At 41.4% G+C, this 16,827-nt stretch overlaps 2 protein-coding genes across 6 annotated transcripts in view; one reads left to right on the forward strand and one right to left on the reverse strand.

The window, feature by feature from the left end:
- Positions 1 to 3,876: 3,876 nt before the first annotated feature.
- Positions 3,877 to 5,601, forward strand: LOC146523713 (uncharacterized). Of its 2 annotated transcripts, XM_085154021.1 has the most exons (6): positions 3,877 to 3,984; positions 4,086 to 4,200; positions 4,563 to 4,664; positions 4,864 to 5,031; positions 5,157 to 5,312; positions 5,543 to 5,601. In XM_085154021.1, the coding sequence occupies exons 1-6, from the start codon at positions 3,904 to 3,906 to the stop codon at positions 5,596 to 5,598; spliced, it is 678 nt and encodes a 225-aa protein (XP_085010147.1). In that variant the 5' UTR covers positions 3,877 to 3,903; the 3' UTR covers positions 5,599 to 5,601. The 2 variants fall into 2 exon arrangements, with proteins under 2 accessions (XP_085010147.1, XP_085010148.1); XM_085154022.1 differs by lacking the exon at positions 4,563 to 4,664.
- A 6,093-nt stretch (positions 5,602 to 11,694) lies between these two features.
- The window catches only part of LOC146523714 (protein NLRC3-like), a 48,380-nt gene continuing 43,247 nt past the window's right edge, over positions 11,695 to 16,827 (reverse strand). For all 4 annotated transcript variants that reach the window (XM_085153953.1, XM_085153951.1, XM_085153950.1 and 1 more), the window contains one exon: positions 11,695 to 14,221. In XM_085153953.1, the coding sequence (XP_085010079.1) occupies positions 14,035 to 14,221 (187 nt within the window). In that variant the 3' untranslated portion in view covers positions 11,695 to 14,034. The remainder of the gene's footprint in view (positions 14,222 to 16,827) is intronic.

A 16,827-nucleotide genomic window follows, 5' to 3' on the forward strand; every position in this document is an offset into this window, starting at 1 on the left:
TCAGGGAGTTCATAATCGGACACATACACCCCCAGCCCTTGCTTTTGCTCAATGAGGGACTGGAGCATGTAATACGTGCTGTTCCAGAGCGTCTGTACGTCCTGCTGCAGTCTCTTTATTGGCTGGTTGAGCTGTCCCTGAATGTCCTCGAGGCGGGAGTAGGCTAAGGCGGAATGTTTAAAATGCCCAACTATTTTCCGTCCCACTGCTATAGCATCAGCTATGCTCCTCTGTGATAATAAGCATGGGTAAACTCTTTGTACTCGTTGTTGTGTTGGGATTTTGGTGCTTGATTAAATTACTTGTGTTAAATGTGATACCTTTTGAGCCTCCTCTGGACAATTTCGCTGAGCACAATTTGCAGTCTGCCTTTGTTTTCGCGTCTTCGTTCACTTTGAAATAGTTCCACACGGCTGACTTGTCTCGCCTGCCCGTCTCTCAGCTCTGAGGGCGTGGGGGCGGGCACTCGACGCCTGTGATTAACCCCTTACATGCCGTTCAAACATAGACAGGTCTCAGACCGTGGTATCGGGGGACTTTTAACGAGTACGAGTACTTTAGAAAATGTGGTATTGAGGCTGATATCGGTGCACCCCTACTTCAAACACCCTTTTCTAGTACAATGCACTTGTTTAAAGACAACCTCAAAACTCATCATTTTATATATCAGCAGTGCTACTGGAAATTATTGTGCAGTGGTTCCTCACTGTAACGTAGTTCACCTTTTGCGGACTCGCTGTTTCGCTCATTTTTTTTCTTTAACAGCACATTGTGTTGTGCGTTCTGATTGCTGTAGACCATTGTCAATCAATCTAGCGCTGTGTCTTCTGTACGGCAGCGGTCCCCAACACCCGGGCCCGTTTGGTACCGGGCCGCGAGAGGTGAGGCTCGGGTGTGAAGAGTATGGTTTTCAGGGTTTTTCATCGTTAAGATGGGTTCCCTGGGTCTTTTCCCGTGTTGTGGTCGTGTGTCTTATTTTGAAAGAACTATTTACCCGTTACCATAGCGACCAGAGAGCATTAAGAAGCAGAGAGGAGGATGCTACTCTCAATGTTGTTGGTGCATTTCAGGAGGACGCTGCTAATAAAGTTGCACAATCACACAGTGATTTACAAAATACCACCGTTTTTGTCTTTGTCTGTATCATTTTATTTTGTTGTATTTATCCCCGACACCTTAAAGCTCCGTGAAAACATTGTCTGACATTAAACTGGACCGTGGTGCAAAAAAGGTTGTAGACCGCTGCTGTACAGTACAGAATGAGTTTAGTTTCTCAAATTTATATAAATCTTCGATCGCTAGCAGTGTAACTCTGAAGTGCTGCACTGTATGTTTGTAAGTTTTCTTCCCGACAAACACAACAATGCAGACGAAACGTTTTGCACGATTTCATTGTATAATACTGGACTTATGTTTCTACGAAGGTTTGAACTTTAAGAGTGTTTAAACAAAAGAAAAAAGTGTGAAAATGTTCGTGCCTGTCTGAGGAAAGTATATAAACAACCCGTTCTCACTCCCGACGTGTAAAATACTGACGATTTGTCACGTCCCTTAACTTCTCATGCTGACGCTAAAGGTACCCTTCCACGTTTTTATGTGACGCTGTGGGTTGTCAATTCATTCCAATATGAACCCGCTCACGGCGATCAGAGACGCTTCGAGCAGAGGCTCCACCATCCATTTACTCCAATAATAACCCCGTCACGGTGAAACATGAAGCACAATCTAACTGGAGAACCGGGGACCCTCTCCCCCGACGTGTTTTTCTCCCTAATTCAAAGCTTTCTTTTAATGACATCGTTAACATTTCTCAACAAAAACACACGAAAGTGTCACTGATAATTCAACAATAAAATTGCTTCATGTTGTGGCCATCACACAGTGTTTTCCAAATTTATTCACGATCTGAAAGTGCGCAGATTTAACGTACATAAACCTTGGTTGGGTTTATTATTTTTATTTCCCACGTAAGACACATTTATAGTTTTATCCACCATTCCTGTTAGTTTTGGATGCGCTCGGCTCCAACCAATCAGACGTAACATGTGTAAGCAAAGGATGATGGGAGAACAGAGAGACCCGTTTATAAGAATAAGAAAAAGGAGGCGAAACTGATTAATTCTAATGCAGGTATGTAAAAAAATGTAAGATTACTTTGTTTAAAGTAATACCTTGATGTGTGTTTCAAAGTTTGTTTTTCATAAAAGCTTCAAACAAACAGAGGTGACTGATCTCGGAAACGGTTTAATGCATTTAAAAATGGCTACAGCTACCGTCAGCATGCTTGCTAGGTTACGTTTACACGTGGCTAATGCAGCATTAGCCATTTAATCCAACGTTGATGGATTAAATCTCTTACAAACATTAAAGAATTTGTGTGTTGCAAAATGGCCTCACATGGTGCTTAAAGCAGTTTTTGCGCTAAGAGTTCTGCTAGCTATTTACAAACTGATGATGCTAACGTTAATTGCTAACGTTAAACAGAGCGCCAAGACTGAAAATCATTTGAATTGCGTTAGTTATGTGTTTATGTCACTGAGTTCTGCAAAAATGATGAGTGATTCAGAGGATCTCGAGCTGGAGGAAGAGCTTCAAGCTGCTGACAAACTCCTTCAAGATATGCAGGTAACATTTTTTTTAATGTGATGTAGTGGAAACAATTGTTAAAGAACACACTTGTCGAATTTATTTTACGTAGTAAATGTTATATTATTTGATATATATATATATTATAAATTTTATATATAAGTTTATGTGAAATTAAGTTGGTTAACTTAAGATGTTTGATAATCTTTGCTTTAATCATGGACTGTATTTTAGGTGTTGCATTTTTTCCTTGTTAATTGTGTAGAATGATGCACAGAGTGAACCTCAGCCAAGACCAGTGCGCTGGAAAAAACGTGACAGACAGAGAGATTTTATTCCTCAAAGACCATCATCCAGTCGAAGTACTAGTTGCATGCCACGTGGTCAGTATTCTCACAACCATTGATTTTATCTCACAACTTGTTTTCACCAAAGAATTTCAGTAAGTAAATATTCTTCAATCTCTTTTTTTCCCCCCAGTGTCTGCAGATCAGCATCAATGTCCACGTGAAGAACCTAGTTATGTTGCCAGTGTCAACCCAACAAGAGGTACTTTACCTTCTTTTATATATTGTGATTCCTTTTTGAAAGTTTACTTTTATATTTGTTGTTATAGTTGAGTTAGGCAGGGCTTTTGTGCAGTCCTAAGAAACATACTGCCTAGAGTGTTTTTCACTTTGTGGAAGAGTTTCTTTATTTTCTTTTCTGTTAGTGTGTGGAACTGAGGTGCTTCGTCAGGAGCTCCTTCAGTTGTTGGAGGATGGAGAAGAGGATGCAGCAATGACTTGTGAGACATCGTCTCTGTCAGCTGCTACTCACTGGGAGATCAGAAACATGGTGTCCTCGCAAAAGTGGAAAGAGGCCAGGCCTTGTCTTACAGACAATATGTTAGCTACTCTGGATCCACAGTCACACCGTGTGTGTCAGTGTGGCAAACAAGTAGTTGTGAGGTGTCTGGACTGACTGTCTCTTCCATTCCTTTGTGCTGACTGTGATATTGCAGTAACAGAAACACATCTATAATGATAATAATAATAATAATAAACAAAGCACCAGAACATCAGAAAACAATCCATAATGCAAAAATAAACCAAAATATAAGAAACTCAAAATGCTGGGTCAACACTGACCCAGAACCGTAACAGCCGGTTCTACAGTTGGAGAAGAGGTGGAACAAGTAAACAGTTACCTGTCTAGGGCGGCCATCACAACGAAGTACAAGTCTAAAGCAGGTGTGTGTCTGTGTGTGAGATTCCACTCAGTCTCCTGCTCATTCATTCTTATTTGTATACTAACTGAAATGCAGGATGAACAGACATGCTGAGCCTCCTGGCTTTGGGCTGGAACAAAAGGAAAGTGGAACAACTGGGCCGCACTTTGAGCCAGAGATATCTAAAGGTCATTTTTTCAACACCCATTTTAATGTGTGTGGTAATGGGGGAAAAACACCAGTACTCTAAAAATGTCAATATGAAAGACACTTATTAATGTGTTCTTAGATCATAAGGATCCTTAGAGAACAAGTGGAGAGCCTGAATGCGAGCAGAAATGAGCTGGGTGTGGATGACGACACACTGCAGCAATGGGTGGCCGATGTGCAGCAATGGGCTGAAGGTGAGTCTCAATATAATGCACTCGTGTATAACAACAGGACCCACCATGGCCTCATTAAAGAACTTAGAATTAAGATCTTTCTGACAGTGTCAACAAACAATGAAAAATAAGCCTTGTAAAAGCACAATTGATGGCAGAGTTGTTGCGTTTGATCAAATTGGATTGGACCTGGGTTGAAGTGATGTCGTACTAGTTGGTTTTATAAACCTGAACACCAACATACTTGTTATCTCATGATAATGCAGCACATGAAGGCTCCAGATGTCTTATAATGAATATCATCAAGTCAGTGATTACAGAGTCCACTGTAGTTTGGTGACTGTTACTCATCCTGTATTCTGATTAATATTCCTCTCACTTAGAAACGGATCAAACTGATGGCAGCCTTGGAGCGTTGCAGGCACGAATAGAGGAGCTTGTCGTCATCATCAGAGTGCGAACACAAAGTCTTTACAGACAAAATGGTGTCACAGTTTCTTTGAAATGGACCGTTTGATGCTCAGTTTGTACAGCTTGTACAGCTACTTTGTAAACAGAATAAAATCAGATCCAGGTTTGTTTAAGCTGGATGTGATTTGTTCTAGCAAACAAATTGATGAGTGTAGATTAAAATGTAAATATATGCATTATGTGAAGGTGTTCCTTTTTTATGATTATTTACAGATAGCAACAAGAGGCGACACAGAATTCACAAGGTCATCTTAGATGAGAAGAAACGCTTGGCGGCTGCTGTTGACGACTACAACAAGCTCGCTGAACCAACAAAGCAAATCGTATCCAGTGATGCCCTCATCCAGACCGACGTTTGGCCCTGGCAGAGCACAAGTGAACGTAAGCTCTTGATTTCTAAATATCCTTTTTAAACAAACTCCCAGTATCTGAGCAGTAGTTGAATGTTTTGTTCTTGAATCATAATATGCTACTATGTTTTCCCATCTGATGTTGTTAAACTGTAGCTGCTGCTGACCTCCGGACAAAGAGAAAGGTCTTTGAGAAGGTGATGGCTGTGAGGCGCCTGAGAGAGGAGGAGATGATCCTTTGCAGGGAGATGCAGCATCACTGGACAGTGTTGCGAATGCGATCTGTGGTGTTGGGGACAATCTCCTCAGACTGTAAGCACATCTTTCATTTATTTATACATTTGGTAATGAATTGATTGAAAATAAGAGCAGATGCTAAAGTCTTACTGGATCTTTTACCTATATTTGGGTTGCTAGCTAACACTGCCTTCTCCCTTAAAAAAAAGTTTAATTACATGATTTTAATTCCTTGTGTTTATGAGGTGAGGTTTTTGTTTGTTTGTTTGTTTTACTTATATTTAATAGTTTTGTCGTTTTTACAGCCTCCCTTGTTGGCATGTCGGAGGATGCACAGAAAGGACTCCATAGCCTGGTTTAAAAACAAAGTGAACTGAAAGCTGAAATGCTCAAAGTAAAGGACGTGTACAAGAGAATCCTCAGCCACCAACCACTCCTGGAAATGGACTCGCAGGAGGAGGAGGACATTCCAGACGATGCTGCTGAGAGTGATTTGAGCACTTCTGATGAAGACTGATTGTGTCATCATTGATGTTATGTTTGGTAAAATAAAAAGTTCATCACATCTGTTTAATGTGATTTTTATAATGTCTGTTTTAGAAATTGCTTATCAACAGTTATTTTACATGTTGAGAAGAAAAATGTAATTCCCTTGGTGCAGTTGTTTACCCTGAATCATTCTTTCCCATCTAATTTAATGACTAGTGTACATGTTCAGATACAATATCATAATTTAATTTATGGGCTGCTCAAATTATCACAAAATGTAAAAGCACCAGGCAGCACACTCACAACGACATTTTTTGTTCAGTGTTTTGTTGAAGAAATCAACAAGTACAACTGAGATGTTTGCTGTAGTGGTGTGTTTGTTAAGAAGCATGCCAGCACACTGGTGAACTGACAGTCCCAGAATGCACCCGAGCCAGTGACTCACCCCAGAACAAATGAAATTAATTATCTAGAAAGACAACCGTGATCAAAGACAAGTAAAAGAGTAGAAAACAAAAGATAAGGAAAGGTACTGTGGGGCAGGAAAGAAAGGCCAGAGCTGTGCAAAATGACCTCCAGCAGGCCACAAATATGCACGTCTGTTCAAACGGTCAGATACTGACTCCATGAGGGTGGTATGAGGGCTCGACGTCCACAGGTGGGGGTTGTGCTTACAGCCCAACATCGTGCAGGATGTTTGGCATTTGCCAGAGAACACCAAGATTGGCAACTTTGCCACTGGCGCCCTGTGCTCTTCACAGATGAAAGCAAGTTCACACTAAGTACTTGTGACAGAGTCTGGAGACATATTGGAGAACCTTCTGCTGCCTGAAACATCCTCCAGCATAATGGTTGGGCAGTGGGTCACTAATGGTGTGGGGTGGCATTTCTTTGGGGGACCGCACAGCCCTCCATGTGCTCGGCAGAGGTAGCCTGACTGCCATTAGGTGCTGAATTTAGATCCTCAGACCCCTTGTGAGACTATATGCTGGTGCGGGTGGCCCCGGGTTCCTCCTAATGCAAGACAACGCTAGACCTCATGTGGCTGGAGTGTGTCAGCAGTTCCTGCAAGACAAAGGCATTGATGCTGTGGACTGGCCCGCCCATTCCCCAGACCTGAATCCATTTGAGGACATCTGGGACATCATGTCTCACTCCATCCACCAACTGCACCACAGACTGTCCAGGAGTTGGCAGATGCTTTAGTCCTGGAGTCTGGGAGGAGATCCATCAGGAGACCATCTGCCACTTCATCAGCAGCATGCCCAGGTGTTGTAGTGAGGTCATAAAGGCATGTGGAGGCCACACAGACTACAGAGCCTCATTTTGACGTGTTTTAAGGACATTACATCAAACCCGATCAATGATTCTGTATTGCACTGATCAAGGAACCAACCCAATAGGAGCTAAAGGCATCCTCTTCACATTACTTAACATAGTGAGTTTATACTATGTTTAATGTGCATTTTCTTCATCAGTTTAGAACATAACATGTTAGCGCTCCCTGGTTCTTTTTGGAGACAGATCCTGAGACAGCAGGCAGCTTTGGAGAACTCATGCCAGCTGTGGTAATTAAGGAATACTTTGATTTAATATTGATTTCATGACAACTATCCTCAGGCACATATTCCTGGATATATACAATGACACGAGTAAACTCGTAAACTCGTGCAAATTATTTTCCTCTAGAATTTTTTGAAAATCAATATTTGATCAACAGACTTTTTAAAAGTGTATTTTGTTCCTATTGTTTACGCGTGTAATTGCATTTTTATTGACATTTTGACAGGAAAACCCTTAATCAAATTCTATCTTTGGTATCTAATAATAATATTAACAATAAAAATAATGTTACATATGCAATATGCACTCAATAATGATGTGCAAACAAACAAGAAAAATAGAAAAACATGACAATTAAAAAAAAAAATAATACCCTGTATACAAAAACCACATATGACCACGACTCCAAATGTGCAATTGTCACTGCATCTAAACATGACAGATGACATATTACAAAAAGGTAGAAACGTATAATATACAATATGTTGTGAAGCTGGTACTGGTGCAGTTAACTTTGCTTTAGGCTCCCATACACAGTACTGCTGACCCTAATCACCTCCTACAAGATGTTACTTACTTTACGTGCAGTGCAGTATTACTTTAACTTGCAATATGTTATAATAGCCAAGTCACTTCTATATTTATGAGCATGTAGACAATAATGTTGGCTGATATGTAAAACTATGAGATATCGAGTGCTGGGAAGATATTATTGATCGATCAGATTCATGAATGTGTTAGGTACTTAAGCCACAATTAGAGAGTGAAACAGAGACTGACACTGGTTAGAATTGTATAGTAAATATTTTATTTTGAACTTTTATGCTGAACTACAAACTGTGAACTGTGCGATCTCTGCGACCTGTGGTGCCTGGTTTACTGTGTGTAAAACTGCAGGTTCCCATGTGTCATCCCACACTTTGCCACTGTCAGGAGAAAAACATAACAAACAACAACCACACACAAACACAAAATAGGATCATTTAGGTTGTGACACATGACAATTTTTTAGGACAAAATATCTTCTATATTCATGTCATGCTTTATACACCTTCATTGTAATATAAATTAATCAAATCAAGTCAGAGAGTAATAATATATGAAGTAGACGTCAAGCAGGACCACAGCAGCAGCCACGATCCTTCAGAACCTGCTGGATGAGAGAGCACAGAAACTCCAGGGAAGAAGTTTAGCTAGTAACTGCATTACTGAGACATGTATGTTTACAGATGGTGGTGAGGGAGAGGAGGAGTTTTTAGTAAAAGGAGATGTGACTGCATCTTTAACCAATACTGAGCCTGCATAACCCTGAAAGAGACAGACAGAGAAAGAGGGGGGGGGGGGGGGGGGGACACTAACCCCCAGCAGTCTGGTCCTATGACAGCATAAGGGCTGACCTGAACCAGCCCTAACTATAAGCTCTATAAAGAAGTAAAGTCTTATGCCTACTCTTAAAAGTCTTGACCATGTCCACCTCCAACACACATAATGGACTTTGGAGGTGGACAGCTATCAAGCTCCTCACAGAAGAGCAGCTTGACAGCTAAAAGCTCCCAATTTACTTTAGTCCAAATACATGAATTCAAATTGAGGTGATAACTATTTATCAACAATATGAATGTCTGTTCCCGTCCAACAAAGTTGTTACTACATACCATGTTGAGCAGGGCTTCCACTTGACTTTAACTTCTTCTTTTTCCTGAAAAACATGATATGAACAAACAATTAATTCAGAAAGACATGCACGTTGCATACAAAAAGGAGCTTATAAACATTTGTGGCTCAATATATTATACAATTAGTTTACAAAAACATAAGAACCACTACAATGCTTGTACTGCCAGCATCGAGTGCATGTCAGCAAAGCAACACTGTTTACATTGTGGCTCACAAGCAAAACTAACTGAAGCAGATGTTACTGAATGGGAAGGAGCACCTCCACATCAATCACTCCTTCTGAGCATGATGTCAGGAGGACTTTAAAGAACGTAAACATCAGGAAGGCAACACGACCAGGTCGTATCAGGTGGTATGTTACCATTTAATGTCCTATTTGGAGCGAAATACAAACTCAGTGGCTGAATTAGTGAAGATTCATCAAATACAAAAGCTTATGGATAGTCAGTCAGGCACAGTTCAAATCCGGGAAGTCCAAGTTTCGGCATTCTGAAAAATAACAAATGAAATATTTACACGAGGTCTGTAAAACTGAAGAAAATAAAAGAATGAAAAAAGAAATCTTATCAAACTTAACGAACCTGTCATGTGTTTTGTACATTTACAATAACATAACGTCTAACCTTTCCTTTTCCTTGTTTTGGTTGGGACATCCGAGGTGTACGCCGTAGAAACTGAGGGAGATGCAGGAGGAAGTAGAGATGAACTTTGGCTCAATGTTTACATATATGTGTAAAAACAAAATGTACGAGCTGTGAAAACTGTGTCTGATAGAATGAAGAGTAGACTGATATATGAAATATTCCTTTATTGGGTGAGAAAATCAGACCGTGTCATAACTGCTTTAAGTCACACAGAATAGATATCAGAGCCTTAAACAGGCTGACTTCTGCTAAATGGGTCAAACTGGGCAGAAAGTCTACAAATACATAACATCCTTATAGAATATGATGTAACACTATAGATCAACTTACCTCAGAATATATAAAGCATATAAACAATTACAGCAATATGATGCAACAAACACAGCAGTGCTACTAATCCAAAATACTCAAAGCTTCATAGAACTGAAACAAACATTTATTTTTAGCTCCATTCAGCTGCATACTTTAGGTTTCTGAATATTAAACTTGTTGCTGCCTTTCATAGTGTGCAACTTGAAGGTCCTGAGTACTTTCTCCCACACTGAAAACACTGGGATGATCAAATTATTTGAACATTACCTAATAAGACTGATTTAGGACAGACAATTAGTTATGTTAAACTTTCCTAGCAGTCCTTCACAAACAGGGAACAGTCTGTCTATTCTCTCCATCTGTCAGCTGCTGCTGGCTCTTCCTCCTCCTCTTCCTCACACACTGCTGAGTTTGTCCTGGTGGATCATCAGGGGTGCAAAGCCTCACAGATGATGTGCAGCAGTGGGTCCCTCAGTCTGTCCTCACTCTGGACACTTGCAGTTGTCACACATGGAAATCAAATGTGTGATAAGCTGCAGGATTCAAACACAAGTGTAACTTATAAATACATGTTCATACTTTTATTCCACAATCAGAGAGAAAGAAACAGAGAGAGAGTGCAGGACAGACAGACAGGTGACAGTCTCAGGTGTAGACACTGCTACAAACAGGAGGATTTAGTGTTTGTGTTATTACGAGTGCTAAACAAGAAGAGTTCCCAGATGGTACAGTGGACACATGTGTGACTGCTGTGATTAAAGCATCTTTCTTTCAGCTTAACGAATGAACCGTCAGCTCGTTCAAACACACGTTAAAGTCCGTTTGGCTCGACACCACCGAACAGAGGCAGCAATATAACATAGCTAACATTAACAGTGCAGTGAATCCTGCTTGTGCCGTGATATTCAGGACTGCAAACCGAGCAGCATCACTGACTTTCAGCTTGTTGTGTTTGTGGATATATGACTGAGTTTAATTATCCATAAAATCATCACATTCTCTGTAGGATTAAGGTCGACTATTGAACAGCGTATATTTTGAAGTAAAGGCTTTAAAACCAAGTAAACACTGAAAGTACAAACATCACTAATGTCACATAACTTTGCCGATATGTGGCCAACAGTAATGTTTTAATGTTCTTCATTATTAAACATTTGCACATAAATAAGTGACATAATATTCAGTGCTTACTTTAAAAGTTTACTCTTCGGCCGCCCCTCTTCCGCCATTTTTTTCGGCAAAATTATCCACACCCACCGCCGCGCTATGGAGTCTGGGATATGTTGGGTCATGAAGTCTACACCGCCACATCCTTAAAATTCAGGGAAATGAAGGACGCATTTGAAGGCCACATTTCGAGCAGCCTTTGAATTGGGACAACCTTTGTTGCGTTGCTGTGATGTAATCGGCCTTAAAATGCAGCCTTTGAGGCTGCAGACCCTGAATTGGGAAACAGCCCTTGGCTGATTGTAACCTACAGTCGTTTTCACACCGTGGCTCGTGTGATTAGGCAGAGGATCAATAGGGAGTCCATGACCCTCTTAGGGGGACACTCACACGGGACCTAAACCTGGGATTCTCCACCAGTCGCTCTCAGAACTGAAGAAACTTCTTGGATAAAATGTCTTCAAGAAATTTAAAGCAGTTCAGACACTTTTCTTTCCCAGCTCCTCAGACTGTCCACCCTGTTAGCTTGGTTAAGTAGCCATGAAGAGTAGAAGGCCAAGTATGAGTTTCAAACAGTAAACACATTTATTTTTAAACCCTGCAAATAAACAACATTAACATCAAAAGTTTTACATTTCCTAAATGTATCCCACAATCTGAATATAACACCCACTTCCCTACATTTGATCTGCTGTGTTAAATATGATTAAGAACAGAATGCAATCATTTTCAAATCCTATAAACCAGTATTTCAAATAAAGTGAGAAAATGAAACATTTAAAGAAAAATGGCAGCATCTTCTCTCCAAAAACTAAAGGCTTTACAATGTTTAGTGCTGGACCATGTTGGTTAATGTTTAAACTTCTGAAACGTTCAACAGTTTCCATTTTGATTAACCTGACCAACATAGAACATAGAACACCTTTGAAGTGGACCTTAAACCACTAGTTTGGCACAACACCGGCGGCCGCCTCGGGTCTCTCCTACTCCTGCCTCCCCTTTCCCTCATCCACCTGCTGCCTCTGTGGAAGCTCATCCATAGCCACCACCAAACAACTGACTTATTTTTACACATCGACCAGCATCTGGCCAATCCACCACCTTCCATCGTTTATACCGTTACAAAAAAACCCATCATCGGCCCATAAAAATGAAAAATCACTATCGGTATGCCCGATGGCCAGTCCAGCTATGGTCGTGCCATCAGTTAACCCTTCACGTGCCAGCTGTGACACGCGTGCCCAAGGTTGCCGACCCCTGCTCTAAAGCATCTGATTTGGATTCCTGAGATCAAATATATTTTCCTTTGACTTTGTTTTCTTCCCATTTGTGGCTTTAATGTAGTGTTACATCCTGTTTGTTTGCTTCCATCTGTATACATGTCCAGATTCACTGTTATGTTTCTATTCTTACATTGCTGTGTGATCACTGTTCCCTCTGCTAACTGATTTGACCTTTTGTATCTTACACTGATACTTGTCATATTTGTATCTGCGCCTAAAAGATAAAAAGTTTTCCATGCTAAAACACAGCTCCACCTCCTGCAGTTCTCCCTCTGAACCACTAGATGTCTCTGTTATCTAAATGAAGACGTGCAGCACAGCAACCACAGCAGCGCTCAGATCACACGTGTCCTGTTATTATGTATAAAAGCATGAAACAGGTGAGACAGGTGGGATCAATATTAATGTTGTGGAAATATATGAAAAAGCAACAGAAGAGTGAAAACATTTTGTGTTTCTAGAAAGATCTTTCAGCTCATAGCTGCTCACAGACTGTATTTACAAGTGACAAACTGCAACTCTACAGTACATCTACAGTATATATCAAATATATTCTGTATTCAAATCTATTGAGTGATGTTTGAAAGTCTTTCCAGGTGAGTTTGATCCAGGAGGATCTGAAGCCAGAGTCAGACAGAGACTGTGCAGAGACTGTAGAAGGACAGAGCAGCAGCAGAGCAGTCCAGATACACTGATGATCCTCTGTCAGATCCAGAGGGACACACAGGGATGATGCTGGACTCTACATTGTGTCTGACAGTGGAGCTGTTCTCAGAGCAGTTCACTTTGCAGCACTGACAGTCATCTGCACTTCTTCTCATTCCTCTGTCAGTAACTGCTGGATGAAGCTCTCCTCTCCACCTCCCAGTAACATGACCCAGTCAGAGCGTCTCTACACACAAGCTGCTGCTGCTTCAACCTCTCTGGATCATCAGGACACAGCTCCTCCTCTCTCAGCACACACACCGTCCTGCTTACCATCATCACCACCTGCAGAGAGAAGAAGGAAGAGCAGAGGAGATAAACGAGTGTTTCCAGAGACTCTTCATCAGCTGTCAGTCAGTGATGCAGCACATCCAGTATAAAGAGCAGCAGGGACTTCAGTGCTGGGACTGTACTAGGACTTATTGTTGCTTCACTTTTTCTAATCTTTGGATTTTTATTGAAGTTGATGAAAATGTTTTTCCCTCCTAGTTTGAGTTTGGACTTTCATTCATTAGAAGAACCTTGGTGTGTCCACTCTGAGCTCTGTAGGAACCCCAACAACAAGCCCAACAATCCAGATGGACGGTTCCAGCTGTTAACTGGAGGAATTCCATCCAAACATCTGCTCTCACTAAATTCTTCCTCACCTACAGACTGTGTTCTTCACTGCTTTAAACTTGGAAATGAATGCAGTCATTGGTCTGCGTGCTGCTTTGTTCAGAGAGCTGATTGGCTGTTGACAGTGTTTGATAAGAGCGTGTCAGCCATTACTATGGTGACCATAAAGGTGACAAAAAGGCAGAAACAGGAAGTGTTTGTGTCCAATCCTGAAGCCTGTCACCATTCTCCTCTCACAGCTTCACTGAGAAGCTGCAGCTTTACAGGAAACACTGGATCTTTGTTTCATACTGACTGTGTTTAGTACAATACTGCTGACAGCACCACCCACTCACTCCATCACTCTACTGACCTCAGAGTCTCCAGTCTGTAGTCTGGACTCTGCTGAAGATCAGACAGCTGGTTCACATCTGGATCCTTCAGCTTGTTTCCTGACAGGTCCAGCTCTCTCAGATGGGAGGGGTTGGACTTCAGTGCTGCTGCCAGATAATCACAGCTGATCTCTGACAAACCACAGTCCCTCAATCTGTATAAAGAATGAAAGATGTAAGTTTATTAGACAAAGTGTGAGCTTGAAATCATTCAGTGTTTTATCATCTGTTCAGAGCTGAAGAAGGTTCAGAATGTAGAAGTTTAGAAAATGGAAACTCCAAACAGCTGAAGCCAACAGGAAGCAGCTTCAAACAGGAAACTGTGCAGAGTTTCAGACTATATGTCCTGATGCAGCCAGTTGGATTTTGGAGATTTGAATCTCTGTTCTGTGACTAAGTCCTTGAATCATTTCTTCCAGTTGGTCCAACAAGACAGACTAAGTATTGGACATGTGTTTTGGCTCCATTAGGGGAGCTTCTAAATGTGATGTGATGGCCCCTCTGGGTCTGTCAGGTCACAGGACTGAAGAGAGCTCAAACTGGGCACACAGTTGTTCCAGTCTGGACCAAAGACTCTATACTGGGACTGAGGGACTGCTTTGACTGCACCCACTGGGACTTTTTAAAGGCTGATGTTCTCACTGTGAGTACAAGAAAATAATTATTAGAATGTAATGTGTTAAATTTGTTTAGATCACACTAATAAGGAAGGATTGGTCTGTGTTTCAGTTTAGTTTAGCTGTGGCCTGAGAGTGTGTGTAATTGTTTAGAGAGAAAGGACACTGGGGGTCTGGTGTCATAAATAAAAGGAATCAGGAAGCTACAGATGGGGGTTGCTGATGCTGATGCTTGTACCTTTAATAAAAACTCCTAATTGTTATAACTTAGAAGTAGGTTTGCAGGAGACTCTCCACCTGATCTGTAAATGTAAGACAACAAGAGGCCAACGACCCAGTGGATGCAGAGTGGTGGTTTCAATATTTGTAAAATCTTAACTCTGTTTTGTATGTGGTCTAAAGGAATTTGGTGTAGCTTGGGTGAGGTTACTTTTATGATCCCCAGGAAGTCACGTACGCAGAGACACACACGGTGCTTAAACTGTTACACTCACACATCCAAACGCACAGGCACTCACATGCTCGTGGATACACACAGACACACAGAGTTTGCAGCACACCATGGGGGGTTTTATGATAGGGTCGCTCCTGTTTCACAGACAAAGGCAAGTCTTCCCTTCTAGAAGATGCATGAAGCTGAATAAAGTTTTTGTGAAAATAACTACTGAGTTACTGAGTCCGATGCATCTCTGGAGGCCCGAAGAATAAAAAGAACCGGGGTAAAACTGATTTCCCACCATCACTTAGATCATAGATTTCTACTTACATTTCTTTCTGGGAAAAATGGGGATTACTTTGAAAACAGGAAGTATTTTCCCCAATAAGAAGCCCTGGATTAGTAAATCACTCCAACATGTTCTCAGGCAGAAGAAGCTGTCTTGTTATGAGGGAGAGAAGGAAAAGATTGAGGCACAGAAACTTGTTGAAAGAGAGATAAAGCAGCTAAAATCAGGTGTAAAAGTAAAGAAGAGGATGAGCTGATTAAAGGACACTCAAGGCTGGCTTGGAAAGGAATGAAGTCCATGGTGGGGATGCAGAACAAGGAGCAAAGATGAATGTGATGCTGAATCAGCAGAAGACTTGGACTCATTTGATTCCAGCTTTGATATCATTGATTTCAATGAAGAGCTTTGTGACTGTAGCAAAGGGCTGGTAGCTCTGAGAGTCCCACTGATGAGGTGTTTGTGTGGAAATCTCTTAGTGGGACCAAAGAGAGAAAAAGCCCTGGTCCTGATGCTGTGGGAGGGAAATGATTGAAGTGTGCTGTGACGAGCTGACTGGGAGATTTTCACACATTTTCCAGTCCTCCTTCGAACAACAGGAAGTTCCCAGCATATGGAAACAAAGGTTAAGTGTTCTATGGCACTCAGTGATGATGGTGCTGTGGCCCCACCACCTCCACCTCTTTGTAAAGCAACTAACTGTAATCTGAAGCTTCAAATGGAACTAAGATTTCCTCCACTAGGTGGCAGTGTCTGATGAGAAAGTGTTAGTGGAGCTGGCCTGGAGTCAGAAACAGGAAGATGCAGGATTTGGGCTGAAATGGGGAAAAGTGGTTAGCACTAGTGCCTTAAAGCAAGAAGGTTGTAGGTTGAAGCTTGTTGGCCTTTCTGTGGAGGTTGGATGTTGTCCCACATTCCAATGAAATGCTGCTTAGGTTCATTGGTGCTTCTAAATTGGCTGTAGGTGTGGATGTGAGAGAGTGCTTCTCTGTCTCTCTCTGTTGGCCCTGTGATGGACTGCTCACCTGTGCAGGTGGACCACGCCTCTTGCCCTATGACAGCTAGGGCACAGGCTCCAGCCCTGTGAGCCTAACCTGAATAAACAGTTAGCAAAAATGATCCATAGATGGCCTGAAATTCCCCGGTTAGCAGTTTGGTAGATAGCTATGATATGCTAATCCCATCCAGCAGCTGTATTCTAAATGTAAGCTGATCCCTGCTGAGCCAAAGCACTTTTTCATATACAAATTACAACCTTTAATATAAACCTATTGGTCAGCATCTTATTAGCCTGCTGTTAGCTTCATTCCACAGAAAACTGAGAGAAACTAACAGAGTTGATAAAGAATAAAGAGAAATGTGCTGATTTAAAGCCTTTGAAGTGCTTCAGATGATCTCTGTCCACTTCTGTCCACTCATTCA

The sequence above is a fragment of the Neolamprologus multifasciatus genome, chromosome 3, assembly GCF_963576455.1.
Source record: "Neolamprologus multifasciatus chromosome 3, fNeoMul1.2, whole genome shotgun sequence".
Taxonomy (NCBI): Eukaryota; Metazoa; Chordata; class Actinopteri; order Cichliformes; family Cichlidae; genus Neolamprologus; species Neolamprologus multifasciatus.